We start from the raw sequence: 26,500 nt of genomic DNA, 5'->3' as shown, positions 1-26,500 counted from the left end.
TTTTTTATCGATTTCCGAATAACCGAATACAATATTCGCCAAGCCGTCCGCTGAATCTTCGCTGAAAGTTATTTCCTTGTCAGACCGAAACGACGACGGTCAGTCGAAAAATTCGAGGCCCTTAATAAGCGCCGTAGGCACGCTCGCTATTACGACGGCATTGTCGGCGCTGCGTTTTATTAGGCCTCCCCAAAAACACAAAACAGTTGGCCACGTCAAAGTTCCTTGGAAGGAAGCAAAGGCGGCATTGTAATGTGTCTCGACTCCTTTATATATCCTGAAATTGGGTTGTTAAGGAATTATACAGAATCCCTGATCCGATCGCGTAAATAGTGTTTTACGATTTCCAAAAGGATAATTTTCTTTTTTCGTACAACTATCTAAACTGTCAACTATATTATCAACTTATGGAGAAGGAGATCAGTTCGCTGATACATTTTGATAACATTGAATATGTCCCTAAGAAATTAACCTTTGCTTCGGTTAGATCTTTAGATGTGCCCGTTTAAATGTCCGAGACAAGTATAGATCTGAGAGATCTACAGATCTATAGAGTACATCTACAGAAAATGGTTCTGCATATAACATATTTACTTTACTTATGTATGTCTCTCGAGAGAATTCAAAAGTAATAAATAAACGATTAAATAACAAATAAAAAGGTAAAAGAATGAGTGAGTGAGTGAGTGAGTGAGAGAGAGCGAGAGAGAGAGAGAGAGAGAGAGGTGAGACGAAGAGGAATAGCAAAGTGGAAGTGCGATAATCAGTAAATTGGGAAGAATTGAGGCCAAGTATAGCGAACCATACCCGGAACGTCAAAATGATACGAGTAAAATAATATCAAGGCCACAACATTTACCACGATACGACGTAAAAATGGATGGATATCCTTGATCGTACGGCGAATAAATAGGTACACTTCGTACTAGTACTTTGGACTTTGTGACTGTATGATATATGTATAGGTTTCTGTGTACGCCCGCGTGTGTGAGAAAATTTCGTGGAATCGAGATTTCTACGTAGTGGATCAGATTGATCAAAGTAATTCGAGTTGGTATCGCCTGGACCCATAGAGTCGGTAGATCTCTTTGATGTTAAATCTTTCGAGTGATCCTTGAGTTACTCTTTTTCGGTCGATTGTCACAGTGATACGAGAAAGATGACAGATCGTTTATCGTAGATATTTTATGAATTGTTAGCGCGTAGAAGAAAAAAAAATTATAGATTTTCAATCGGAAAATCGATGAGGGGAAAAAAAATAAATAAGAAAAAGATAAAGAAAAAAGAAAGAAAATACACGAATTATCTCCTTTCATCCGTCGGAACATTTGAATCCTATCTTAAAAGTTCTTCTTAAGATTTTTTCTTACGTCATAGATTTAATGTATAGATGAACGAAACGCGAAAACTGCACAACGACTTTGTCATTGTTATAAAATGACAGCTCTATACCTATACTCGATGTCACAATCGTAGTAGAGTGACTTTTTGCTGACAGAATTGTTGTAGACGCTATGTAAAAGTAATAAAGAACATCTTGTCGCATGGTTTCGCGCATGATGAGCCTAACAAAGAAACCTTGGACCGGGTGCATGGGAAAACTTGGAACACAAGTCTTGCTGCGAACTCCGTATACAACAATTATCATTAATTCACTAATTATCAACGAGTTCCTTTTTAATAGGCTGGAAAACGTTGCAACGTTTAATGACCGGTGTCATGCGTGTCACACTGCCCCAGCTCTCAAAGACATTTCTGTCTCTTATATTTTAACTAGTACGTAACCAGTAAACTGACTAGACCCACATTTGAAATAATTTGATCGACCTATTTGTTCGAAAGGAAGGACCACGTGTGTTATCTTAGATCTAAGAATAGTATTTACTGATGAAATAAATTCGACAATTACGATTCGTAGTATTGTAGCCTTGGTGACTATGAAAATGATCTAAATCGTATATATTTTTACGATTATCTATAGATTATTGCAATAGTAAATCGATGTAATGGAACATAGACGATAAATTAAATTTCTTCGCATCTTTTACTTGGATCAGTTTCGTAATAATTATGAAAAAAAATATATATATATATTATGAATAATAATAATATAATGTAGTAATATTATAATAACACTGTAATAATTATAATAATATTATGATAATATTATAATTATATAATAATAAATATAATTATGAATAACGATGGTATAAATCATTGAATATAAATTTTGAAATGAATATAAATGAAAAAAAGCAGTAGCAGTTAATACATCGATAAAGTGTCAAAGGAACGCCGTATAGCAGGCAATGTTAAATCACTGACGTGTTAGCGTTAGCCTGACATAGGGTCACTTGATATTCTCAATGGCAACACTTCAAGGTGGACAGTTGACAGATAAGTGACAACTGTGGGAGTGGCACTATGCTGACAGCAATATTAAAGCGGTAAAAAATGTAGACACGAACTGTCCAGCTTGACGTGGGAATTTTCTTTGATAATATCCGCCGTGTTAGGATAAAGAATTATACCTATTTCTCTCCGACGGTTACTCGATTAAATAGTTACGGTATAAACGACTCTTACGCCATTCCTATAATTTTTTTTCAATTCTTCACGTGCATATATATATACGATAATGCATACATATATAAGAGCAATCCAATATCATTAGGAAATCTATACTATTCTTTTTTCTCCATTTGAATATTTAAATCGCAAAAAAAAAAAATATTTGTTGCGCTGTTTCACTTTACTCGCATTGTTTAACTGATCTTATAATCAGTATATCAATAACAACAATAATAATAATACAATAATAACGACGATAATTATGATAATAATAATAATTTTTTATATCAAGTTTTTCCAAAGAAACATTGCATGCATCTTACCTATACAATTATTCTTAGCTCGTAGATTCAAGTTTGAACATTCTTCTCTTCTAAACTGAACCTCTGGATCGAATAGCGATCGATGATGACTACTGTAATAAAAAAGAAAAGAAAGAAAAAAAAAGCAACAGTATAATGTCAGTTAAATAATCGAATAACAGTAAATAACGATGATTAAATGCAACTATGTAAGAATCCGTGAGAGAGTAACCGACGATATATCCACGAGAGTATGCGGATTCGGTAGGAAAGGTTTTAAAAAGAATTGCGAGAAAGTAAAGAGTGCACGCGACCAAGATGGCGGACAGCTGTGTATATAAGATATACCGGTTACGGGGACGACCACAGGAAACAGGCATGGAAGCCGTAGGAGGACGGGGATAATTACGTTGGGCAATGCACGAAGCTCCTCCCCTTATTCAAACCTAAAGCCTGTAACTGCAAGTGCCAAGCTACACACTTTGCGGTGCGCACAAATGACACGTTCGAGGACTGGCAATGCGCACACACCACCGATAGGAAGCCCTCCTTCCTTCCTTCTATGCGACAAATACGAGACGTGCTCGTGCAAATAGACGGAAAGAACGATAGTAACCACCGAGAACGAGAAAGAAAGAAAGAAAGAAAGAGAGAGAAAGAAAAAGAGTCCCTGGAAATCTGACTCATTCACCCTGCCAACCCTTATCCATATACCTATCGGTAGAATTGCTTATGATATACATATAAACTTATCCGAGAATATGCAATTACACTTGAAAAAGTATACAAGTACAATAAAGTACAATGATTGAATCGAAAACTTTCGATGAGATAACATCACACCTATGTCTATCGATATATATATATATATATATATATATATATATATATGTATGTTTGAATGAAAAGGGAAATATAAGTTTACCAGAGATATTAACTTTTACTTCAAATTTTTCGTAAAAACTTACCTACCTATCCTAACGTATTTTATTGTCGTTAATTTATGCATAAGTGAGGTTAACTTAGTTACGAGTTATATAGAAAGTTCGCGACGTTAAATATACAATCGTAATAAATTATCTCGAAACAAGGAAATATATTATTTTTTATATTCGTTCGATATTTTTATGCGCGATCTTTTCGAGAAGAATTAACGTTCCGCACTGATTACGCCATCTTTTTAAAAAATTTTTAATCTGAAATATGCAACTTCACGTACACTATTGTAAATGTGCGAATATTAATTTATAAATTGATGGGTAAAACGATACTTACCTCATTAGTTGGTAATTAAACAGGAATCATGAAATTTGATAAATAACTTTGAAATATATTTATTCCCTATAAGAAAATAATTTCGCACGTTTAAACGATTTTATTAACGATTTTAAATGTTTCTCGAAATCTACTAATGTTGTATGGAAAAAGATGAAGTCGAGATTGAATCCTCCAATCCTAACGTAATATGAATAGAATTGAAGTTTCTGATTGGTCACAGACATATATCGTTTCTAAAACCAATCAAATTGCAGAGAAACAGTTTTGCTTACATATCGATTAATGTTCATTGGTCGAATGGCAGAAGCTTATTTAACTATCTGTAGCTCGTGTATATGTGTATATATGTTGTCGTCTTACGTTCATATAACACGTGTTTGTGATATCTCTCTTAATTTATCAAATATTATTAAATATTATTTTATTTATCGAGTTAGCAATGTATCTAGGTTATTATGTGATGTTTAAAGACACCTTTTATTAAAATATTTACGATTGTTTAATTTTAATAAATTCTCACAAACGAACAGCGAATATGGATGTGAAATTAAGTGATGGATATTTTGATTTGTGTATAAATGCATCGAAAGATAATACGTCGAATTTGCGTAGTATTTTATTAAGGTTATATCAAAGTAAGTTTCCAAATTATTCAATTTATCATTATTTATCTTATTGGTTAAAGTTTAAAATATTCGGTTTGAATGTGAAGATGTTTATAACCTCTATTATAATATAAACATTGTTATAATTGATATAAATGAATTTATGATCATAACGATGTAATGTACGCTAGTGGGATTTAGAACAGTGGCAATTAATCAAACCATTGACGATAGTATTTTTGATACCGACAAAAAGAAGAAAAAGAAAAAATCAGAGAACAACGAAAGTTCAGTTACGGTTCCTAATCCACTTGATATTGCTGATTTAGTAAAAGAATTTGAAGGCAAACTTCGCATTTTTAATAGGCTAACATTTATTTATTCTGATCACTTAAAAACTCATATGTTGGTAAATATTATATTTTCAAATTTTATGAAATAATATATATATTGTTAATGAAGAACAAGCCATTTCATAGTAGTTCATTTCCAGAATCATTGCAGTAATTTGAAAAAGTTTCATTTGTATTCTGTGATACCGAGAACAAAAACAGCACTTCAGGTAATCGCATTTAATTATATATGTCATTCTATATTCTAACTAATTCAAATAATTTGTAGTTTGCATGTTCACAACTGAATACGGATCTTATTACTATAAATGCATCCTGTACTGGATTTAAAATGAATAGAAAACTTTATTTACAAGCTGTAGAAAGAGATATACATTTTGAAATACAATATGCAGATGTATTAAATCCAGAACAGCGGAAAGTTGCTATTCATCATTCTCATTTATTTTATGTATATGGAAAAAGTAGGGTAGGTTACATATATGTATATATAATTTTTTCTTTATGTTAAAATCAATTAAGAATTTTTTTAATTTTTCTTTAGAATGTGATAATATCAAGTGGGGCAAGTAATGTTACAGAAATTAGAAATCCTTATGATGTCATAAACTTGTATCCTTTAAGATAACTTAATTAACAAGTCAAATATTTTATTTAATATTCTTTCTATTGCATATATTGTTCCTTATCTTTATAAAAATATTATATAACCAAAATAGGGGTGCTTTATTAGGATTAAATGAAGTTAAAGCCAAAGCAGCTATTTTGTACCAGTGCAAACACCTACTTTTAAGAGCAGGCAAGAGAACTTTCATATCAAATACAACCTACAAAATAATTTTTTTTAAGTGAACTATAGTTACAATATTCAATTTTCTTTTAAAATTTAATTGTATAAAATATTTTCAGAAAGACGACGTTACGGTAAAGTTTTTGCAATAAGGATAAGAGAAAAGTTGGAAGAAGATAATCATAAAGAATCAAATGCAAAAAAACTAAAGTTATGAATGCTATAAATATCATTGAATTTATAGCAATATATTTTAAATCTGATATTTCATTCAGAAAATAAAACCTATTTATTTTTCTTTTTTCATATTTGTTTTTTTAATTATTATTAATACTCCGTACTTTTTAACAAAACATTAATCAATGCTATTTCGTTAGAAATGATTTTAAATGATGTATCTTTACTTGTAATAATTTAGAAGTACTTACAGATATCAATGTATCATCATTAATATTTTATCATTAAGGATGTGTATGATAAAAATTGATAAGAATTAATAAGAAGATAAGGGCTTTCTAAGTTCAACACAAAATAACTTTTTCATAATACTGATATAATATTATATATTATTATTATTATTATAGTAGTAGTAGTGGTAGTAGTAGTAATAATAATAATAATAATAATGATATAAAATAGATTAATCATGTAGGGGAAAGTACAAAAAATAATATCACTGAGATTCTATCTCATAGATAATGTGGAAACAAACACATGTTTTAATTTTTATTACAGTAATTTATGATATATAAGTATATTTACTAATTATTATTTTTTACAAAATCTTATTTTTTGTCACGAATTTGTATTAGTTATTATGTGTCGAATACGTTCATTATTCTTTATATATTTAGATCGTAAAAAAAATGTATATCAGTATTCGTATCGTATATGATACATAACATTACTGCGAAATACGTATCATTATTAGAAAAAGATATAAACATGCGAATTCAACCTAGTAAACTATTATTTATTCAGTCTAGTATCTATTGTAAACTAACCCTGTTGTTATGTTACTCGGGGAAAGATATAACCTACACAAATTTATTCATACGTCGTGGACGCATGGTGGCGACAGTATTCCCCTGTTGCGCTTGAGATCAAATTTTATCTGCATTTGTCACTGAAGTTAGACGCACTTCAAAGGAAAGGTTATTCTGATTGAGAGATCGTTCTGCATGGACATACCGTAAATTGACTTTGATCAGACGTAATACAGTGATCACAAAGAAATTTTATAAAATAAAAAGAAAATAGTGACCTTAACAAAACCTTCAGAAATCATGGTTCTAGAAGATTATAAAGATATTATTGGTACATGCGCTGCAATTACAACAATAGGACATATGCTATCAGGAACGTGAGTTAATAATATAATAGTATAAAAAAAGATCGCAATATACGCAATCTCAAAAGGATTAATTAAAGCGACATTTCAGACAAGCACGTGACAATTACATGTTAATGATCATAACTATTATGTTAAATATAAGAAGAATTAAATTATTAAATATTTGATTGTAGTGTAATATGCAAGGATATTCACAAAAAGAGAACCTCGGAGGGCTTCGATCCTATGCCCTTTTTAGGTGGTGTAGGAATGTAAGTGTATAATCTTTTATTTCATTTTTTATTTATTTCTTTTATTCATTTTTTGCTTAGAAAAATTAAATTATATTCGAGTTGAATTATATTTCAAACATATATATATATGCTTTATTCTTGATGTTAAAAATTTTGCTTGTAATATTAATATATCATTGATAAGAATTTGTTGTGATAAGCTTTTTATTTAAAAATTTGTTAGCTCTTTTTCCAAATCTTTTCTTTTAATTATATCTTTCTTTTTTGTTTTCTAATATTTGACAAAATTAGTTAAAATAATATATAAAAATTAAGATTCTTTGTAGGTCTATATTAATGCTTCGCTATGCCTGGATGCTTGGCGATCCTACCATGATTAAAGTTAATGTTTTTGGATTAATAGCAAACACTGTATATATGGCTGTGTATTGCTATTATTCTCCACATATGGTATGATTCTTTGTTTTATTAATATAGATAGTCTTTCATGCTTTTTTATATTCAAATATGTATTATTAACAGTATTATTATCCTTACTTCAATATATAATTTAAGATATCTTCTATTTGTTTAAATGATTGTTTAAAATGATAAAAAAAATTTATTGAAGACTAACAAAATATTGATTTTTACTAATTGCAAGCCTTTTCTTTCATGCATTGCATTTAAATATAATTTCAATATGATCCATAAAGTAGAAAAATTATATTTAAGAGTATGTTATAAATATTCCAATATATATATAAATAGAAAATTTTTGCATAGACTGTTATTTCTTTATAGACCATAATATGAGATGTATTGCAATTGACCTAACATATTAAAATAATTACATAATCATGCAATCATTCTTCAATCAATGAATAGTATATCTAGATATGTTTCATTATATCCTATATTAACTAGTCCAACATTTATTTACTTATCTTATTCTCTCATGTATTAATATTAATATTAATATTATTATAATATTTTCAATTTGTTTGGACGCTGCTTTCATTTTAAAATATGGAAAATATTTCTACAAAACTTATTTGGAAAATTTCTAATAGATATCATTTTGTACATCATTGTGCAACGTTCATCATATTGTTTGAATTATATAAAATCTGTTTATATAATGACACCTTTCAGATAGACAAAATAATATGAGAATTTTTCTCTTCTATGATAATTTTTATAGAAAGATACGCTTGCTTTAATAAGTAAAGCAGTGATTTTTGTAGCAGTATTTCTCGCGTATACTCAAGTGGAGCATCCTGACAAAGTTGAATACAGATATGGTATAATTACAACTATGCTACTTCTATTTTTAATAGCATCTCCTCTTATACATCTTGTAAGTATAACCTAAAATCATTATATAATCGTTCGCAATATCAAATATGCTCATATTCTTGCATACTTATATCCACAGAGAAAGATTATAGAGACCAAAGATACATCAATTCTTCCATTTCCACTTATTGTTATGGGTACGGCAGTATCATTTCAATGGTTGTTATATGGACTTATTATAAATAATGTTTTTGTGATTGTAAGTATATCTAGAACTTTATAAGGGATAATTTAATTTCCTCAATGTTTAAAGGATACAAATATTTAAACTGTATCATGTTAAAGTTTCAGAACTCTGTTGGTTTTGTTCTATCATTGGCTCAATTGTCATTGTTTATTATTTTTCCTTCAAAATCTTCAAAAACTCCAGTGCCAAATGTAGAGAAAAAAAAGGATTAATAGCATTATTACAATAGTTTTTAAAATAACATAACACATGTGTTACGTTATGTACAGAAATAGAAATATAAATATTTAAATGTAACAGCTCAAAAGTATAAAGAAAATTACAATAAAATATCCTATACGAAATCGTTTATATAATAATCAACATCGAACCTATCTCAGAAAGGCTATTCCAAAGTCAGAGTGAATGCTAATCTGAATTACAAGGACTTGACTAATTTTTATTAATTATACGGTAATTATAAATTATTAAGTCAGTTATATAAGTATTTCGTTGTCGTATGTTTCGTAAAAAATGTTAAGGTTATCTCTTTACCAAATTTATCATATGATTAAGTATTTTGAGAATACTTAAGTAATATTTTCATTTTCTTACTCAATACTAATATACTACTTTTGCTTTAAGGTTATTCATCAAATTTTATAATGGTTTACGCCAACAATGAGTCTAGACGTAATTCTTGACCAATTTTTAGGAACAAGGTCATTTTAAAGATAAAGGTTTAAATGAGAACATCAATTTTGCGAATTTTTGACGAAGTTTTACTCTCTTTAAAAAAAAGTAGTATTCAAAAATGATATTTTTTCCAGAATAATTTACGCCTAAAAATAAAATTCTTTAAAAAAATGAAAAAACTATTTCCTTGAATGTTTCATTAAATTTAAACGATAATATATTTTTTTTAAGCATTACATAACCTATAATACGCGATAAATATAAACAAAATAATTTTAATTTATAATTTCTATCGTCGTTGTGGCCTTCGTTAAGTGTCGATAGAAATAAATTTTTTACCGACTACCATCGATCGATGATAAAGAAATCTACTTTACTTATCGCCTGTAAAAAATATTTATTCTACCGCTTACCATTATTTTATCAACTTTTATTATATTTTGATATTGTATTGAATCCATGATTCTTGAATTATGAATCCAGATGCTTGTCATTTTGCTAAATGTTTCTTCTGAAACTTTAATGTTTCTAGTGTATAAAACATAAAGAAAATAATATATTTTTCTAAAATTTAACAATATCTCAAAAATTAAGATCTATTAGTATGAATGACTGCATATTTCTTTTCTTATTTTTATCAATAAATTATTCTTATTTGAGTGCTTGAATGAATTACTGTAGGTTCTTCGTGCAAGCATTGCGAAACGCGTTTTCTAGCGTTTGGAATGAATCAAAATATCTGAAGTTTTATTTTTACGCGTAAGCATTCGTAAAACCATTTTTTGGTACGATTTTTTTCAAAGAAAATAAAGCTTTTTCAAAAATTCAAAAAGACCATGCTCTCGTCTAAGGCTTCATCTTCGATCGGTCAATAATTACAGCTGTACTCATTGTTGATATAAAACATTATAAAATTAAAAGTAATGTACAACCTTAATCTCTAATATTTTCTACATTTGCATCTGGAATAAATTCGATAGTTCAACCAATAATAATGCTTCATTTCTAAATGTTTTAATTTCAGTAAATGCCGTATATAGTGGCGCTGCAACGAGGTATGATTTTATCCAGTTGCACGTTCACTAAATCACATTTAAAATAATAATTCTTGTGATAAAAGGATTTTGGTTTCTTTTTAACAGAAAATAAGATATCGAACTAAGGCCTTTGTAAACAAGAATTAAGCCAATTTATTAATAAATATTAAACAAACTATATGACATAACCCCTATTATTGTAAAAACGGAAAAATGGCTGCTTCCTGGTCCGAAGATGATATTGGACGAAAATGGGATCGCTGCTTTGCAGACTCCTTTCTGAAATTAAGTAATAAATTGTTTACTATTATCTTTCTTTAGCATGTATTTAAAAAAGAAAAAGAGAAAAAAAACTAAATTATTTATGAATTTTCATGGTGTTGATTATGTTATGTCCATTTTCAGGTTGTGGAGTAGTCATTGGTGGAGTAGTTTCTTTATTTTTTTTCAGAAGTAAGATATCTTTATTTGGTAGTACTCGAACATTTATTACATAAACATTTAACAATAGATTTAATATATATCAATCAGTCAATATAACTAATCTTACTTAATTTCTTTTTTTATATTTGTATATAGGAAGAAAGTGGCCACTAATAATTGGTGCTGGATTTGGATTAGGTATGGCATATTCTGAATGTGAACGGGAAATTAATGCATTTGCAAATCAATATAATTTTGAAAGTAAATGTGATGGAAAGAAAAAGTAGTACATAGAGAATGTTTTAGTGAACAGTCAAATTCACTGCTTATGTACCCTAGTACATTTGTAAAGTAGCTACATCTGTAATTCATTTAAATCTAACATTGTATAGAATAAAATTCAATTGTACTTTATCATTAATGATTTAAAATATTGCTTTCCAATTATAATTTAACAAATTTGTTAAAAATTAAATATTTTTTTTTTATTGCATTGGACATAGAAAAAAAATCATTTAAATATCTAATATTCTCATTAATGAGATAGAATTTTAAATGATGAGTAATTATTTAACGATACAAAACATTCATTATGAAAGATTATCACAAAATCAAAAAATAGTAACATTACTGATCAAAGAATTATAGTAATAAATCATACTAAACATAACAATGAGTCATAGTAATTCTATTGTAAAACTGAATCATACTTTTCCTATTATATAACGAGTAATATTATAGTTATAAATATGATATAATTTTTTTATTACAAGTAAGGAAGTGTATTTATGAATTTAAAAAAATCTACGTTCTATCAATCTTATTGTTAATTATTTTGACCATATAAGTACTGGGTAATAATGATAAATAGTAAGACACAATTTAATTTTATATAATGTTAATTATTTTTGTTAGTATAAGATCAAATGTATTAGTTTTCATATGAATTGATCTATATAATTGTCATTATTTTTATCATTTTTATGGTGCATATAAATACGTTTTTTTTTTTTATAAATAAATTTTATAATTTTACAAGGATCGATCAATATTTGCTACGAATTAGTATAAAAAAAAAAAAAAACAAGATTTTTAACAGAAATTGCATAAATATATTATTGATTAATAATTAAATTATTAATTTTTTCCCTCACAATTATAGAGTATTTCTTTAGTCAGAATTATTTTTCTTTGCACAATGTTAATGCAGTATAATAAAAAATATTGTTTATAGTTCACTTTTTCAACAAAAATAAATAATAAAAATATCTTTTCGGAAACTATCAGACAGACAGAAAAAAATTAATAAAAAATTTATAAATTTTAATCAATATTTCCAATAGTTTGAAATAAGCTAAAGTGTTAGTTCAACTAGTTATAATGTAGATGTTGTACATACTTCTATGACATAAATACATTTTACTTAATTTGTAAATATTTCATTGAATTTCTATTAAAGACATAAATAAGTCTATTTTAAATATTCCCTTTCGGTATAAAATTTCATTGAAATTATTATTACATACGATTTTATTTCATGATTGTTGTATAAAAAAGATATGAATATTAAAAGTTATTGGAAAGGCCAACTGTAGTTGAAATTTGCATATTTTCGTTCGCATTTTTTTTTTTTTTTTTAGGTAACAAAATAAAAGAAAAAATATTTTACGAAATAATTAGGATTTATAAATAAGGCAGTACTCATTGTTTAAATTATTAATATCCAAATGTAATAGGTAAAATACTTAAAAAACATCTACCAGTGGTATCATAATATAATAGATACTCAGCTTAGATAGTAACAATGATATGTAAAAGGACGCATTTAATTTACTTATTATTCATTTCAACTAAAATTATTTAAAAAAAGTCCAAAAAGAAGAAATGGAATGAATTTTGTTTTCAATATATATTATCAAGCTATATGGGAAATGTGCCTTGGATATATAACATTATTATTATTATTATTATTATTATTATTATTATTATTATTATTATTATTATCATTATCATTATCATTATCATTATCAGTATCATTATTATCATTATTATTATTATTATTATTATTATTGTAGAGTAAGAAATTGGCAATATTAGAAATAGAAATTATATAACATATATATAAAAATTTGATGGACAAGCTATACAATATAATCTAATAATTCATATAAGACAAAGAATGACTTTTTTTATGGTTATTCTATGTACTTGCATCACAAATTTTCATTAAATAGACAGAATCTTACATTTATATTGCACGATATAAATACTGTTACGTTTTAAATGACATTGACTAGAAACACATTGTACAGATTATCAAGAAATACTAGAATAACCCAAATGAAAATATATAAATTACATTAAATTGAATAAAGTGCTAAGTGTGATTATTGATTATATTTTAACTTTCATGATAAGTATTTTCTTTTCTTTTCTTTTTTTTTTCAACAACTCGTAAAGGAGATTCTAAAAATTCTAAATTTCTGTAACTAGGTATTTCGTTTAATATGGAGTTAATGCGTGTGTTCTTTATACAGGATTTGATCTGTATACACTGATTTAACATTAATCACAGACCTTGCAATGGCATTCAACTTTTTTGACTAGGTAAACTTTGTTATATTAAGGACATATTCGGATATAAAACGCGTTTTAGCCTTCATTTACTTGGCAGTGAATTCAGGCCAATAATTTATATAATAACGATGTGTTAAACCTTCAAATAATCTATCAAGCCACATAGGTAATCCATCCAGAAGATTTTCATGATATAAAACAGTATCTCCACTTGCCTGTATAGAAATATATCAATCAAAAATATTTATTTAATTTATTTACTTTGTTAAAGCTTGTATATAACAAGATATGCAACAATAATATTTATTTGCTTACCTCATCTTGAGAAATATCAGATTCATTGGAACTATCAAAACCAATAAATGCACCAGCCTCTGCATCATCGGTTCGTTGACTAAATTGTTTAGTTATTCTCTCCATACGCTATGTTCAATAAATATCATCATCATCATCATTATTATTATTTAATAACGAAAACATAAGAAAAGAGAGAATTAGAAATAGACACGAACCTTTGAACCTTTCCCCTTAATATTCTCTGGATGTTTAGCATGATACATACAGAAATATTTACGATGTCCATTTAAAGATAACACGGTTCCTACACAATTTCTCGCGTTTATATTCAGTTCCTTTTGTTCTGGTAAAGTCAGTGAAAGAAGTTTTTTATACCAATCAAGACCTTTTTCTAATGACATATGGCCGAACATAAGTGTTTTATTTTTCCTAAAATTAAAAGCAAGATAAGAATTTGATCGTACTTTGTATATGAAGATTTCGATCTCACATTGATTATACTTTGATTCGTATTAAAATTAGATTAACGATAAATATTATTATTTTATAACACACCTATAAGGCCACACGGCTTTGTGAAAAGCTGGCAATAACTTTAACCTACTTTGAGCATCTACTAGCAATATAACTGTTCGACAGCCTGGCTTCAAAAGGCGAACGAGCCCGTTATATTTTTCAGCACGTAATTCATGCAATCGTAATTGCGGTTGTGATGCATTAGAATTAATGTTTTCCTTGTGCTGAGCTTTCTCAGCTTGAACATTAGCTTCTTCTAATTTTCTATATCGAAAACGTCTATGTTTAATATTTCAATCTTAAACAAGTTTATGAATAAATTGAGAAATATTAAAATAATATCTTAAAAACGTATCATACATACGCTAGGTATGACATTCCATAACCAGCTACACCAATCAACATCAAAGTTGCTAATACTGATATTAAAGGTAAAATTTGTTCTTTTGTAAAACTGTCCGATATATAATCAACAGCTAGTAATGCTCTTCCTATAAGTCTATCTACAGTTCCCTGTAAAAAATTCTTATTTTTTTTTACTTTTCTCTTTTTTTTATACATATTGTTTTCATTAATGAAATATGCAAATATGTAAATATCTGCAATATACATATATATATACCTGTGCATGCTCATCTGCTAACTCTCCTACTATAGCTGCATATGGAAGAGCTTCAGAAGCACATAACAATCTTTGTATAGTTTGCTCTAAAGTATGACGTGTTTCATTCCATTGACTTTCATCTTGAGCTGCTTCAAACCATCCCTTAGATAACCATTCATATTTTAAATGATTCGAATCTCTTCTCCATATAATAACAATGTGCATTAATGGTTCTAATGGACTACCTTCACCAGCCAATAAAGCAGAGACAAATTCTGGCTGTGTATCTTTAAATACGTACGTATACCTGACTCGTTCAGTGCTGTAAATGATAATCTTATAATGATTTAATAAGAACGTTGATGCTTTTATAATAATTATTTTAATAATTAAAGCAACTGTAAGTTACCTATAAGACGATTCCAGTGCTGCTTGTCTGAATTTGTGCCTAGCTAAATCATGAACTGCACTATTTTGTTGAGATATTAAAACTGCACATAATCGTTTTCGTGGTCTAAGCCATTCTGGAGGACAAACTGAATCCAATACTGCTTGATTTGACAATCTTGGTAAAACAAGGAACTTATTACTTGCTATAACATTATGCATTGTTTCTGTGGGTATATCTTTCATACTAACAGATGCCATAGGTTTCTCAAAATTTTCATTAAAAAGTAACAAAGTATCTAAATCACCAGAAATTTTATATTTCGATGTAATTGCCTCTGTTTCTAATTTTCCAATCTGTAACATAAAAACGATTAAAAATTGAAATTACTCCTATGTATTTAAGCAAACAATTTAATTCTATAATTTATAATATAATTTCATATAACATATTACCTGTACAAAGCCAAAAGCTACACGTGTTTTATAATAAAATGCCATGAGCAAATAACGCAAACGTGCTGAATCTCTCTTCTCAAATACTAATGCACGTATTCTATTATCTGCCCAACCGGATAAAAAGGCATCTATATTGTTGGTATTCACAGTTTGTATTAACTTGTATGGAAACTTATTTCGTAAAAACTCTGTAAAAAAGGAAAAAGATATATTACGCAATAATTCTTTTAACAGTAGTATATACCGTATACTTACCAACAACTTTCTGGACGCTAAATAACGATTCTTTGTAAACACTAGTACGTCCATCCATCGTAATAACAAGGCAAGGAAGAGTATGCATACCAAGTCGTCTAGCCAAAGCCGATTCTTTTTCAGCATGAGCTGTAGCTAAACCAACTCCTAGTGGCTCTAATTCATCGATTAAACGCCGCCACGTAGGTTCAATTTGTAAACATGCAAAACACCAATCTGAATAAAATAAAATTAAATATGGTGTCCGGAAAGTCTTTGGTACTATCACATTTTCAAAGGATCTGAAATATATATGATTACATGAAAATAGTATTTTCTTCTAATTAATTTAATTTATAAAATATAATTACGATATACCTGTATGTAATGCTCATTTTATGGAACAATGCGATATCACGATTTTGATAATGAAATTTAAAATTTCCACCAAAGAATTCTTCCAATGGATCTAATATATTTAAACGACTGCTTTCTCTTCTCTGTCTAGGAAAGCTCTCCTCGGTTATCCCATGATTATCGAATTTTCTCCTTCTTTCAGGATCTGTAAGAAGCTAAATAAAGTAACATTGTGATAAAAGACTTAATATTTCAGAACTTGTAGATAATAATTATAACAAATATAATCATGTAAAACACCATGTTAAAAATTGAATAAAATACACACAGAACAAAATGTTTGCTTTTAAAAAATCTCAGAAAGTTAACAGCAAGTAATTTATTTTAGATTAAAATCAATGAATTGATTTAATTAAATTACTTTTATATCTCCAGTTAATTTCATTACGAATAAGTTCTCAAAATAATGTTGTAAACGTGACGCAACCTACCTCATAAGCTTTTGTTATTTCCACAAATTTATTCTCAGCGGCTGGATGATCAGTTTTGTCAGGATGCCTAAACAAAGTTTTACATCTAATTTTAACGATACTTGTTATAATAACAAACAATTTAGATAATAACGATCACTTACATTTTTCTATAATAATAACATTATTTTATAAAAATAATGATTTACCATTCTTTAACAAGGTTTTTGTATGCCTTTCGAATATCTCGTAAAGTGGCATGTCTTGGAATGCCTAATATTTCATAAGGATTTCCCAAATGTTCCGCACCAACGGTAAAAGGTAACAATTCACAGACCGCAAAAAGAGTTACCAAAACAAAAGAGAATTTCATTAATGGTAATATGCCCCCCACACCTTTTACAGCATAATTCGGCCGTTTATTTATTGATACGAAGGTCATCAAAATATCAATCAATAACATTATGTGTAACGCAATTGCGTATATATATACGTTCGTTTATAACAACCACTTTATCGTTGATTCAATTTTAGACTAAATTAGCACTGCTTTCCTTAAAGAAATAACCGTACATTTTTGTTGAGACTATAGTTTATTTCACAAATAAAATGCTGATATCAAAATTACACAATACAGTCATAGAACGACCATATTGACAAATCTTTTAAGGTAATTGCACATAGAAAGCTTAAGAAGCCAATAGGTTCATGTAATTGGAAGAAGTATTCTCAATGGATTTATAGTACTATTACAATTGGTCGATTATATAAAATTCTAACCAATCAATTTCGAGCGTTACACTATGGATACTTTTCATTTGTTGTCAAATTGTTGATTTTTCTTTTTTAACAAATTGTTGGAAATCGATCAAAGTTGACTCATGCTGTCAATTCTTAAAAATACAAACTAAATATGAAGCATATATTTAGCGTTAAGGTTTGACTAAAATAATTCATATTTTTAATTTTATAACTAGATGCAATTGCATACATGTAATAAATAACTCTAGTTACCATACCGTGAGGGGGTATATTAAGGTACCCCCTAGTACGGACCATTCTTGAATCAGTCGTGTACATTCTGTCATAGGAGGTGTAATTTTATATGAAGAAATTTACGCAAAGAATATTAGGACGATCTTTGAAGTACACGTGGGAAGACTAATGAATAATTAAAGGTTGTGTTATGAAGTATAAGAATATAATTATTTTTTGATTGTGTGACAATTATCCGTAAAATGCAATAATTGATTGTACTTATCTCATTGTAATAAATTATCATTTTAAAGAAAACAATGAAAGTAAATGAAAGTAAAAATTTTTTCTGAGAACAGCATGTGCATACTATTGCATATGACATAAATATTTACTACTTGTGCTTCTCTCTCATAATCAAGTGTGATTATTTTGTAAATAATTCTAATAGAATTGTATTACAAGAAAATTATTAAAATGGCATCTTCTGCAATTGATGATTTATTATCCGGCCCGTTAGTAACATGGGTGAGTATGTTTACAAGATAATTTGATATTTAATAAAAAAGACATGATATATTTTTTGTTTGCACAGTTATCATCTTTATTTCGTAAGCTTTTAATTTTGAATATGCATTTAATTGATCTAAGATACTTTTGTAATAGTTTGCTAGCTGTCTTGAAGATCCTGATGTATTATCTACGTACGAAGATTTAGTGGATGGTATTCTACTGCATAATGTTTTTTTACAAATGTAAGTTGTTCTAATTCATAAAGAATTTTTAATTCAATTATATACTATAATATATACATATATATATATATAAACATAGGATAAATTATTACAGTGATCCAGAACCTTTGCACGACGAAGTAATCCCACCCGGTGGAAATCCAGTTATTCGTGCAAAAAATTTGCAGATTATAGTTGGAAATATGAAACAGTTTTATGAAGAAGAATTAGGTCATGTACTATTAAGATTACCTGATACGATAAATTTAGGTAAAGAGCCGGAGTTGCATATTGTTGATATGAAGTTGCTTTTATTATTACTTCTCGGATGTGCAGTACAATGTCCCAACAAAGAAAAATTTATAACAAAAATTAAAACTCTTAATGTTGATACTCAACTTGCGATAGTTGAATGTATAAAACAGGTATATATTATTGCAAATTTAATTTGTTTGTCTTATAATAATTAATAATGTATTTCTAATTAATAATTTCTATAGGTTACGGACAATCAAGATATAGTAGTTACTCAAGATGCTATGGAAAATGTTAATATGGGTTGTCTTTTCATGCAAATAAAAACTATAGTTCAGGAATTAAATTTATACAAAGAGGTATGTGTTGATATGTGTTATATTGGTATATTGATTGAAGTAAAATTTTTTTTAATATATCATAAAAATATATTGTTTCTTAATATCAACAGAAATGGGGTAACGTAGCCGCGAATGAAATCTCTGAAAGAAATGACTCGTCCATTAGTGCAGAAGCCGAGGAAATAAATAAAGTTCAACAATCTAATCCAGTTACAAAATCCGAAAGAGAAGATAGTCATCATTATGCCGTTGAGTTAGCCGATTGGAAGTCAAAAGTTAGAAAACAGAGACAAGAACTGTATGTAGAAATTTTGGCTAGCATTTCATGGAGATATTTTATTTTCTTTATAATATTTCTATAATGTTTACTTTAGGGAAGAAAAGACAGAAGCTTTGCTTGAATGTAAAGAAGAACTTGAACACAATAAAGCTTTATTGGTTAAGCTCAAACAAGAGGTAAAACATACGTCTTTAAGATTTTTTTTTAAACTTAATAAAAAATACATATTTTTCGTGATTTTATTATTGTAGAACCAGGAATTAATGCATGAAGCACGGACAGCGAAGTCATACAGAGACGAATTAGATGCGGTGATTGAAAGAGCAGAACGTGCTGATCGCTTAGAAATAGAAGTAACACGTTACAGAGAAAAATTGACAGATATTGAATTCTATAAAACTCGTATCGAAGAATTACGCGAAGATAATAGGTAATTTTTTTTCGATTATATGTCCTACTAAAATATTATTTTGCAATGTTCATTAAAATGGGAATAATTTCATCAAAATATTTTTTATTGTACATTGCAATTAAAGAGTCTTGATGGAGACACGAGAAATGCTTGAGGAACAATTAAGTTCATCACGAAGAAGAGCAGATAAGGTTCTGGAACTCGAATCTGAGATTATTAAATATAAACAATTACTCAATGATATGGCTTTGGTAAGAATATAAAAATTATTCATTTTATTATTTATTTTGTATATACGAAATAAATAATTTTTTTATTTATTTTTTTAATATTCATTAACATAATTGATAAAAGTAATTTTAAATGTCTCAGGAACGAGCAGCAGATAAAGAAAAATATCAAGAATTGATAGAAGAAAATGCTCAATTACATAGACTAACTAAAGCTGCAGCTAACGAAGCTGCATTAGCTGGATCTATCAGCGATTCGGAAGAACCAGGTAAGATTCGCGTTTTTCTAGAAATCAAGATAAGCTGAAAGTAGCTAGTTAATTTCATCTTATACAAAAAATATACTAATAATTCTGAATTAGAAACTCAGCTGGTATAGTTAGCTATATATGCTGTAATACATCAGTTTTATACTATTTGTACAGGTGAAAATAATTGCAATAATATTTTTTATTTTAGCACACACTGACAATAGATTATCAGATCAACTAACTAATAATGCACAAACACGAGCGCTTAAATTAGAATTGGAGAATCGACGACTAGTAACATTAATTGATTCATTGAAGGAAAATTCATTTCATGAAAATTCATCTCGTGTTTTGGAATTAGAAAAGGAAAAGAAAAAACTTACATTAAAAATTGAATCATTGAATGATAATAGTGAACGATTAACACAACAAAATTCAGATCTTGAATTAGTATGTAAACAAGCTTTAGAGGAAAATAAAAAGCTTCAGAATTCTCTTAAAAACCAGCGAGCATCGTTTGAAAAACAACAGCAGGATCTTCAAGTATGTCGTATAAAGGATCCTTTTATTTACATAATAAATTAAAATCAAATATCTTTTTATATAGATACAACATGGGAAGATGATGGAGTTAGAGAAACAATGTGACGTTGTCGTAAAAGAAAAACAACGCGTACAATCTTTACTGGAGAGCGTACAAAGACGTGCAGACGATTTAGAACGTACATTAGAAATAACAAACCAAAAGGTAGAAGAACTTAAAGATATCGAACATAAAATGAACGATATAAAATCTAAATGCACCGATTTAGAGTCAAAAATTGCAGTATTAGAAAAAGAAAAGGATATCGCTCAAAGAGATACACATAGGTACAAAGAGATAATTGAGGTAAGTAATAGAACAAATTTAAAATCTTATTTGATCTACACCTTAGATCTTGTAGACGATACGTTTTATCATATTTAATTTACAGGAGAAAGATGTAGCTTTGGACAAAGCAACAAATACGATCGAGGTATTAGAAAGAAAAGTTGTACAACTCGAACAGGAAGTTCATAATTCTTTATCACAAATTTTAAGGTATCACTGTTTATATAATTGGGAAAAAAAGAAAAAGAAAAAACTAATAATTATTTATTTTTTATTATAGATTACAAGAAGTCGAAAGATCTAGTAAAGAATTAGATTCAAGAGCTGCAATTGATAGAGAAACATTGGAGACATTGCAATCAAAGTTAGTTGCAGAAAAGTTAAACACGCAGCAATTGTATGCAGTTTTAGAAAAACTTGGTCTTAGTGATAATATGTTATCTCTTTCTTTGGATAATATATTGGAAAGGTACTTAGTGAAATATATTTTGATGATATTTATATAAGAAACTAATCGGTCATTAACTTTTCTTAGAATTGGACAAAATCCAGAGGTAATAAATCATGTTAAAAAATCGATGAAATCAGAGTCTTCTCGTTATCGTTCAGTCATCGAATCAGAATCAACGAATACAGATGAAAACAGTCAATCCGATCTTAACAGTGCCTTACAAAAAACGATAGAATCATTGAAGGTATATTAATTATTATTTTTGTATCATTGGATTGTAGTACAATCCGTATTTATTACGAACGTAGACATTTTTGCATGGATATTTTGTAATTTTCAGAAAGAACAAGAGCAGTTGCAATCAAAACTAACTGCAACGGAAACAATGTCAGAGAATCTTTTATCAGACAATACAAAGCTTCAAGTGTACATAACTACTTTACAATCTCAAAGTACTTCATTAGCCTCGCAACACACAGCATTGCAGCTTGCAAATTCACAGCTTGTTGCTGAGAAGGAAGAAGTAAGTATGCAATGATTCGACCGTTACTCATTGACTTTTATTAATATATAATTATACAATTTTATATTATATTAGCTTTTGAAAGAACGTAGCATGCAGCATCGCGCACACTCGGAATTACTTCACGATCAAGATACGTTACAATCTTTACACGAGCAATTAAACAATGAATATGAGAACCTACTTCATGAGCGTGAAACACTTAAATCTAGTTTGAGAGATGTAAAGAATGAAATGAGAATGTTACGTGAGTCGTGTGAAAGATTGGAATTGAAGAACAAGGCTCTTTTGACTGACAAAGAGACATTGATTAGCAATGCAAAGAGTTTAAATAATTTAAGAGGAGAACATTCCAAGCTAACGGTATGTTAATCGATTCGTTATTGTCATCTTGGGAAAAAAAAATAAATAAGTACATTATATAAATAAAATATTGACATATATATATTGTAATATATGCATATATTATAAAATGTATTATTTATCATTTGTAGGACGACTTTAGGAACTTATATACAGCGACAGAAAAATTAAAAATAGAATATAGAAATTTACAAGAGGATTATAGAAAAAATAAAATAGAGACGAATAGATTGAGCTTAAAACAAACTGAAATGCAAGGTGAACTTAGTAGTAAAGATGAAAGATGTTCTAATCTAGAATTACAAATAAATAAGTTAAATCAAAGATGCGAGGTATGCTTTTATAAATTTTATATTCGACGTACTTATATTTATTATCGTCGTATTTATATTTATTTTCGTAATATTTCATCCTTCTAACTGTTTGTTACGTTTTAGATGTTATTGCATATGAATTCTGGTCTGGATAACGATAGACGTTCTTTAATGGAACATATAACTTTGCTTTTTAGTCAATATCACGAACTTTTGACGCATTCGCTCGAAGATAAAGAACATTATCATATGGAAGAGAAAATGTACACGTAAGTTAATTCGTTCGAACATTTAAATCAATTTTATATCAATTAAAAAGATTTTTATAATTCATCATTATTTTCTTTTCTTTAATAGGGATAAAGTTAATCATTTATATAGGCAAAAAGAAAAATTGGAAGACAAGATAATGGAACATTATCGAAAATTAGAAAACTGTAGTACAAAAAAGTAAGAGAAAAAGTAATTGTTTTTTCTTTTTCTTTTTTTTTCGAAATCATCGTTCTAATGATTTTTAATTTTTTTTCATAGAAAAGGATTTGCTCTTGGTTTTGTTCGTAAAGTTAAAAAAGCTAGTTCAGAACTTCTAAACAAGGTATTGTAAAGACGTAAAAGCATTAATATAAATTAATTATTTCATTATTCTCTCACAAATAATTCATGATGGAGTACAGAAACGACGCTCTTGGGCAGACGATAGCAAACAATCTGAAGGAAAAACGTACGAATCAGAATCTGGTGGAAATGACTCTGATGCAAGTATTGAAGATCATCGAGTAACAGGTGAAACTCTTTTTAATAGTTCCATCAACAAAAAAGTATTGAAACATGATTATGAAAAATAAGAAATATATTTATAAAATTATATATACATCACAGGATCAATGAATAACAAAAGTTTAGGATCCGAAGCATTTTCACTGGGCCATCCAGGAACTAGAAGAACGGTTTATTATAACGATGATTCGCCACCACCTTCTAACACTTTACCGGTAAGATGTTATATATAATTTAAGTATTAATATATAATGTAACGAGATATTAATAGGAGCAAGAGGATGATAGACGCACAGTTCAGTTAGATCAGAATTTAAGGACCGAATCGCAAACAGAAGCACGTCCATTTTTAATATACAACAAAGTATCCGCAGTTATAAACGAATCGAAAAATATTAATAGTGGAACGCCAAAAGATATGGTTCAAGATGAAGGCCTTACAGAAACTCCAACAGATAAGGATCCAAAAACAGGTTGTCCAATTTGGTACGAATATGGATGTGTGTAAATAGAGATCATGCTTGTAACAGTTTTATTCTGTGGACAAATTTTAATTAGATAAGTTAAATCGAGGTTGATTAACATATTTAGAAGTATAATATATAGTGAAGTATTATATGTACTAAAGATTAGATTATGTGATAGTATGTAATTTGTGAATTTTAAGGATTACGTTTGTTTCTATGAATCGAAGTTGATAAGGATACGAATAAGAGTGCTTCCGAGTTCCTAAAATTTTTTAATTGGTTCAAGCAGCTTATAGGGATATTCTATTAATTTAACGACGCTTTAATTCGTTATTAGTTTATTATTACATTACTTCAATTTTTTCCACATACAAAATACTTTTTTTCGTATTTGGAGAAGAAAATGCATCTCTTTCTTTTTTTTTTCTTTTTTTATTTGTTATAATACTATTTAAGAATCCTATTTAGTATAGGGTTCTATGACGAACTGGAAATATTTAAGACTAGACTATATGTATGGAGTGCACGTTTTTTCATCATTTCGATGAATAACGAATACATATTTATTTCTATAAATCATCAAAAATTTAGAGATAATAGGTACCGATACAAAATTTTTAAACCTTCATAGACAAAAAAAAATACTATTACTATCAGAATGCAAAGAGATATAGTAGAAATTTTATTCTTTCGTATTTCTATACAATGTGAAGATCAATTGTGTACAAACTTGGTGCAAACGAAGACACAAGTATATTCGATCGCAACAATTATTATTATATTTGCTAACTTTCTGAATCTAAATAGGAACCGATTTTATCTTATTAAAACTTTTTTCTTTTTTATCTTATATCACGTCATGTTAAACTATATTTTTAAATCGATGCATTAAGACCAACGAAAGTTTTAATTAATTAATTTACTCATATCACATTTTGTCGCATTTACTATAATATTTTTATAATTTACAAGAATATATTTATGTACTTATATATGATAAGTTTTTTTAATACGATTCGTATTAGATACTAGCTTATCTCATCATTTACTTGCCATTAATGTGTTCTCTTTAATTATAAGTTTTTTATATTTTAAATTTATATACGCGCGCATAATGCGATGTAATTTGTAACCGTGTGTTATATAGAAAATCGAATAAAAAAAAAAAGAAAAAAAAAGAGACAATAAAATTGACGAATCCATTACATTGACCGACGTAATACGACAAAGTAATAATAAAAAACGTTTAAAGTTTCGTACGCAAGGACAGTGATCGAGACAATGCTATAGATTATAGAACATCAATATTTCTTTTATCCCGACCGCAGTCTAATTTGAAAACAAATTTTCTACTCTACGTTAAAAGTTTTTGAGATAATACTTTTCATGCATTATGAATTTACATATCTCGTGGAAATTGAAGAAGATCTCTTTCCTTAGTTTTTCCTCGGAAATAAACATTTCTTTTTTTACGGAGACGTTTACAGTATCCGTGAGAAGATTTTCGCGAGGTATTGTCGAATATATTTCACGAATAATTCGAGTCGTTTAATAGACATCCATCGTCAAACATAAAAAAAAAGGACGAAAGAGACAAAAAATAAAACGATGAGAATCGAAGTATACCGCGAAAATTTCAAATCATTCGATAGTTAACTTCACCTGTCATCCCCTGAGCTCGTACCAAAGACAACAGTTTCAAAGTCCTTTGAAAATTTTCTCGAAACATAAGAGAGTTCGTAGGATAACCTATAAAAATGTTGGTTGCGTGTTGGTGAGAAAGAGGGAGAGGGTGTAAAGAGAAGATTGTACGTTCCTTTGCGCACGAGGGTTGCATAAAACGGGGAGGAAAAACAGGAAGAGAGAGAGAGAGAGAGAGAAGGAGAGAAAGAAGTTTTTAGGAAGACACGGTCTCTCTCGGCCTTTCCACCACTTGTTCTCGACGAGGGGTGACGAGCGGTAGGGGTGGTTTTTTGTGGTTAGCTAGTTGAGGTGCGGGGAGGAGCGTAGATAGGATGGAGTAGTGGAGGATAATACAGATGGGGCTGCACTTTTCTGCGGCGTTGAAAATGGAAAGACGAGGGATGCGCCGGTCGTCGCAGTAGCGACGTCAGTGCGACTGAGAAGGAAATAGAAAAATAGAAAGAAAGAAAGAGAAAGAGAAAGAGGGAGGGAGAGAGAGAGAGAGAGAGTGGGAGAGAGAGAGGGA

General features: G+C 28.6%; 6 protein-coding genes and 1 long non-coding RNA gene across 17 annotated transcripts in view; 4 read left to right on the top strand and 3 right to left on the bottom strand.

Moving 5' to 3' along the window:
• The window catches only part of LOC127065812 (aryl hydrocarbon receptor protein 1), a 124,605-nt gene extending 120,278 nt beyond the window's left edge, over positions 1–4,327 (bottom strand). The window contains exons 1-2 of one of the 5 annotated variants that reach the window (XM_050998674.1): positions 4,149–4,327; positions 2,895–2,986 (exon numbers count right to left, since the gene is read on the bottom strand). The gene's annotated coding sequence lies outside the window, so the exon portion shown is untranslated. Of the gene's footprint in view, positions 1–2,894; positions 2,987–3,841; positions 4,024–4,148 lie in introns of those variants that run through there. The other 4 variants (XM_050998671.1, XM_050998673.1, XM_050998672.1 and 1 more) reach the window with 4 other exon arrangements.
• A 166-nt stretch (positions 4,328–4,493) lies between these two features.
• On the top strand, positions 4,494–6,203 carry LOC127065998 (ribonuclease P protein subunit p30). Its single transcript, XM_050999135.1, has 7 exons — positions 4,494–4,786; positions 4,948–5,165; positions 5,250–5,318; positions 5,378–5,578; positions 5,654–5,721; positions 5,829–5,908; positions 6,019–6,203. The coding sequence occupies exons 1-7, from the start codon at positions 4,687–4,689 to the stop codon at positions 6,114–6,116; spliced, it is 834 nt and encodes a 277-aa protein (XP_050855092.1). The 5' UTR covers positions 4,494–4,686; the 3' UTR covers positions 6,117–6,203.
• Positions 6,204–6,352: 149 nt separating this feature from the next.
• On the top strand, positions 6,353–9,355 carry LOC127065999 (sugar transporter SWEET1). The gene is made up of 6 exons (XM_050999136.1): positions 6,353–7,262; positions 7,427–7,504; positions 7,813–7,936; positions 8,670–8,825; positions 8,904–9,023; positions 9,110–9,355. Exons 1-6 carry the CDS (start codon positions 7,186–7,188, stop codon positions 9,221–9,223), a joined length of 669 nt encoding a protein of 222 aa, XP_050855093.1. The 5' UTR covers positions 6,353–7,185; the 3' UTR covers positions 9,224–9,355.
• A 1,355-nt stretch (positions 9,356–10,710) lies between these two features.
• LOC127066000 (MICOS complex subunit Mic10-like) lies at positions 10,711–11,563 on the top strand. The gene is made up of 4 exons (XM_050999137.1): positions 10,711–10,741; positions 10,829–11,012; positions 11,129–11,176; positions 11,303–11,563. Exons 2-4 carry the CDS (start codon positions 10,937–10,939, stop codon positions 11,431–11,433), a joined length of 255 nt encoding a protein of 84 aa, XP_050855094.1. The 5' UTR covers positions 10,711–10,741; positions 10,829–10,936; the 3' UTR covers positions 11,434–11,563.
• Positions 11,564–13,566: 2,003 nt separating this feature from the next.
• On the bottom strand, positions 13,567–17,721 carry LOC127065997 (dnaJ homolog subfamily C member 16). 5 transcript variants are annotated; one of them, XM_050999130.1, is made up of 12 exons: positions 17,257–17,721; positions 17,069–17,135; positions 16,599–16,792; positions 16,242–16,522; positions 15,984–16,174; positions 15,550–15,884; positions 15,159–15,462; positions 14,901–15,061; positions 14,576–14,800; positions 14,236–14,449; positions 14,039–14,146; positions 13,567–13,938 (listed from the first exon to the last, which is right to left on the bottom strand). In XM_050999130.1, the coding sequence occupies exons 1-12, from the start codon at positions 17,508–17,510 to the stop codon at positions 13,810–13,812; spliced, it is 2,463 nt and encodes an 820-aa protein (XP_050855087.1). In that variant the 5' UTR covers positions 17,511–17,721; the 3' UTR covers positions 13,567–13,809. The 5 variants fall into 5 exon arrangements, with proteins under 5 accessions (XP_050855087.1, XP_050855088.1, XP_050855089.1 ...); XM_050999131.1 differs by having other exon boundaries at positions 14,901–15,049; positions 17,257–17,720; XM_050999132.1 differs by having other exon boundaries at positions 17,212–17,352.
• A 194-nt stretch (positions 17,722–17,915) lies between these two features.
• Positions 17,916–26,171, top strand: LOC127065763 (protein Daple). Of its 3 annotated transcripts, none has more exons than XM_050998562.1 (23): positions 17,916–18,550; positions 18,689–18,777; positions 18,872–19,181; positions 19,257–19,370; positions 19,463–19,650; positions 19,727–19,808; positions 19,884–20,062; positions 20,169–20,295; positions 20,417–20,543; positions 20,734–21,068; positions 21,133–21,414; positions 21,500–21,606; positions 21,677–21,865; positions 21,932–22,091; positions 22,188–22,370; positions 22,446–22,733; positions 22,865–23,065; positions 23,171–23,316; positions 23,405–23,497; positions 23,579–23,642; positions 23,722–23,830; positions 23,927–24,039; positions 24,096–26,171. In XM_050998562.1, the coding sequence occupies exons 1-23, from the start codon at positions 18,500–18,502 to the stop codon at positions 24,330–24,332; spliced, it is 3,774 nt and encodes a 1,257-aa protein (XP_050854519.1). In that variant the 5' UTR covers positions 17,916–18,499; the 3' UTR covers positions 24,333–26,171. The 3 variants fall into 3 exon arrangements, with proteins under 3 accessions (XP_050854519.1, XP_050854518.1, XP_050854520.1); XM_050998561.1 differs by having other exon boundaries at positions 18,857–19,181; XM_050998563.1 differs by lacking the exons at positions 23,927–24,039; positions 24,096–26,171 and having other exon boundaries at positions 18,857–19,181; positions 23,580–23,642; positions 23,722–23,754.
• The window catches only part of LOC127065773 (uncharacterized), a 2,427-nt gene continuing 81 nt past the window's right edge, over positions 24,155–26,500 (bottom strand). The window contains exons 1-2 of the long non-coding RNA XR_007782188.1: positions 25,954–26,500; positions 24,155–24,361 (exon numbers count right to left, since the gene is read on the bottom strand). The exon at positions 25,954–26,500 is cut by the window's right edge and continues 81 nt beyond it. This is a non-coding gene — a long non-coding RNA (uncharacterized LOC127065773). The remainder of the gene's footprint in view (positions 24,362–25,953) is intronic.

The sequence above is a fragment of the Vespula vulgaris genome, chromosome 8, assembly GCF_905475345.1.
Source record: "Vespula vulgaris chromosome 8, iyVesVulg1.1, whole genome shotgun sequence".
Lineage (NCBI taxonomy): Eukaryota > Metazoa > Arthropoda > Insecta > Hymenoptera > Vespidae > Vespula > Vespula vulgaris.
Note: the sequence above shows the minus strand (reverse complement) of the source record. Positions and strands in the feature narration are given on the sequence as shown.

Bases quoted from the DNA above. Each gene is read 5' to 3' on its own strand.
- LOC127065998 (XM_050999135.1), top strand. From the start codon at position 4,687: ATGGATGTGAAATTAAGTGATGGATATTTTGATTTGTGTATAAATGCA. The intron at 4,787-4,947 runs GTAAGTTTCCAA...AATGTACGCTAG, and splicing joins TTTATTAAGGTTATATCAAA to TGGGATTTAGAACAGTGGCA. The intron at 5,579-5,653 runs GTAGGTTACATA...ATTTTTCTTTAG, and splicing joins ATGTATATGGAAAAAGTAGG to AATGTGATAATATCAAGTGG.
- LOC127065999 (XM_050999136.1), top strand. From the start codon at position 7,186: ATGGTTCTAGAAGATTATAAAGATATTATTGGTACATGCGCTGCAATT. The intron at 7,263-7,426 runs GTGAGTTAATAA...ATTTGATTGTAG, and splicing joins GGACATATGCTATCAGGAAC to TGTAATATGCAAGGATATTC. The intron at 9,024-9,109 runs GTAAGTATATCT...ATCATGTTAAAG, and splicing joins TAAATAATGTTTTTGTGATT to TTTCAGAACTCTGTTGGTTT.
- LOC127066000 (XM_050999137.1), top strand. From the start codon at position 10,937: ATGGCTGCTTCCTGGTCCGAAGATGATATTGGACGAAAATGGGATCGC. The intron at 11,013-11,128 runs GTAATAAATTGT...GTCCATTTTCAG, and splicing joins AGACTCCTTTCTGAAATTAA to GTTGTGGAGTAGTCATTGGT. The intron at 11,177-11,302 runs GTAAGATATCTT...ATTTGTATATAG, and splicing joins TTCTTTATTTTTTTTCAGAA to GAAGAAAGTGGCCACTAATA.
- LOC127065997 (XM_050999130.1), bottom strand. From the start codon at position 17,510: ATGTTATTGATTGATATTTTGATGACCTTCGTATCAATAAATAAACGG. The intron at 16,793-17,068 runs GTAGGTTGCGTC...TACTTTATTTAG, and splicing joins AAATAACAAAAGCTTATGAG to CTTCTTACAGATCCTGAAAG. The intron at 15,463-15,549 runs GTAACTTACAGT...TATCATTTACAG, and splicing joins GCACTGGAATCGTCTTATAG to CACTGAACGAGTCAGGTATA.
- LOC127065763 (XM_050998561.1), top strand. From the start codon at position 18,500: ATGGCATCTTCTGCAATTGATGATTTATTATCCGGCCCGTTAGTAACA. The intron at 19,651-19,726 runs GTATGTAGAAAT...TGTTTACTTTAG, and splicing joins AGAAAACAGAGACAAGAACT to GGAAGAAAAGACAGAAGCTT. The intron at 23,317-23,404 runs GTAAGTTAATTC...TTTCTTTAATAG, and splicing joins ATGGAAGAGAAAATGTACAC to GGATAAAGTTAATCATTTAT.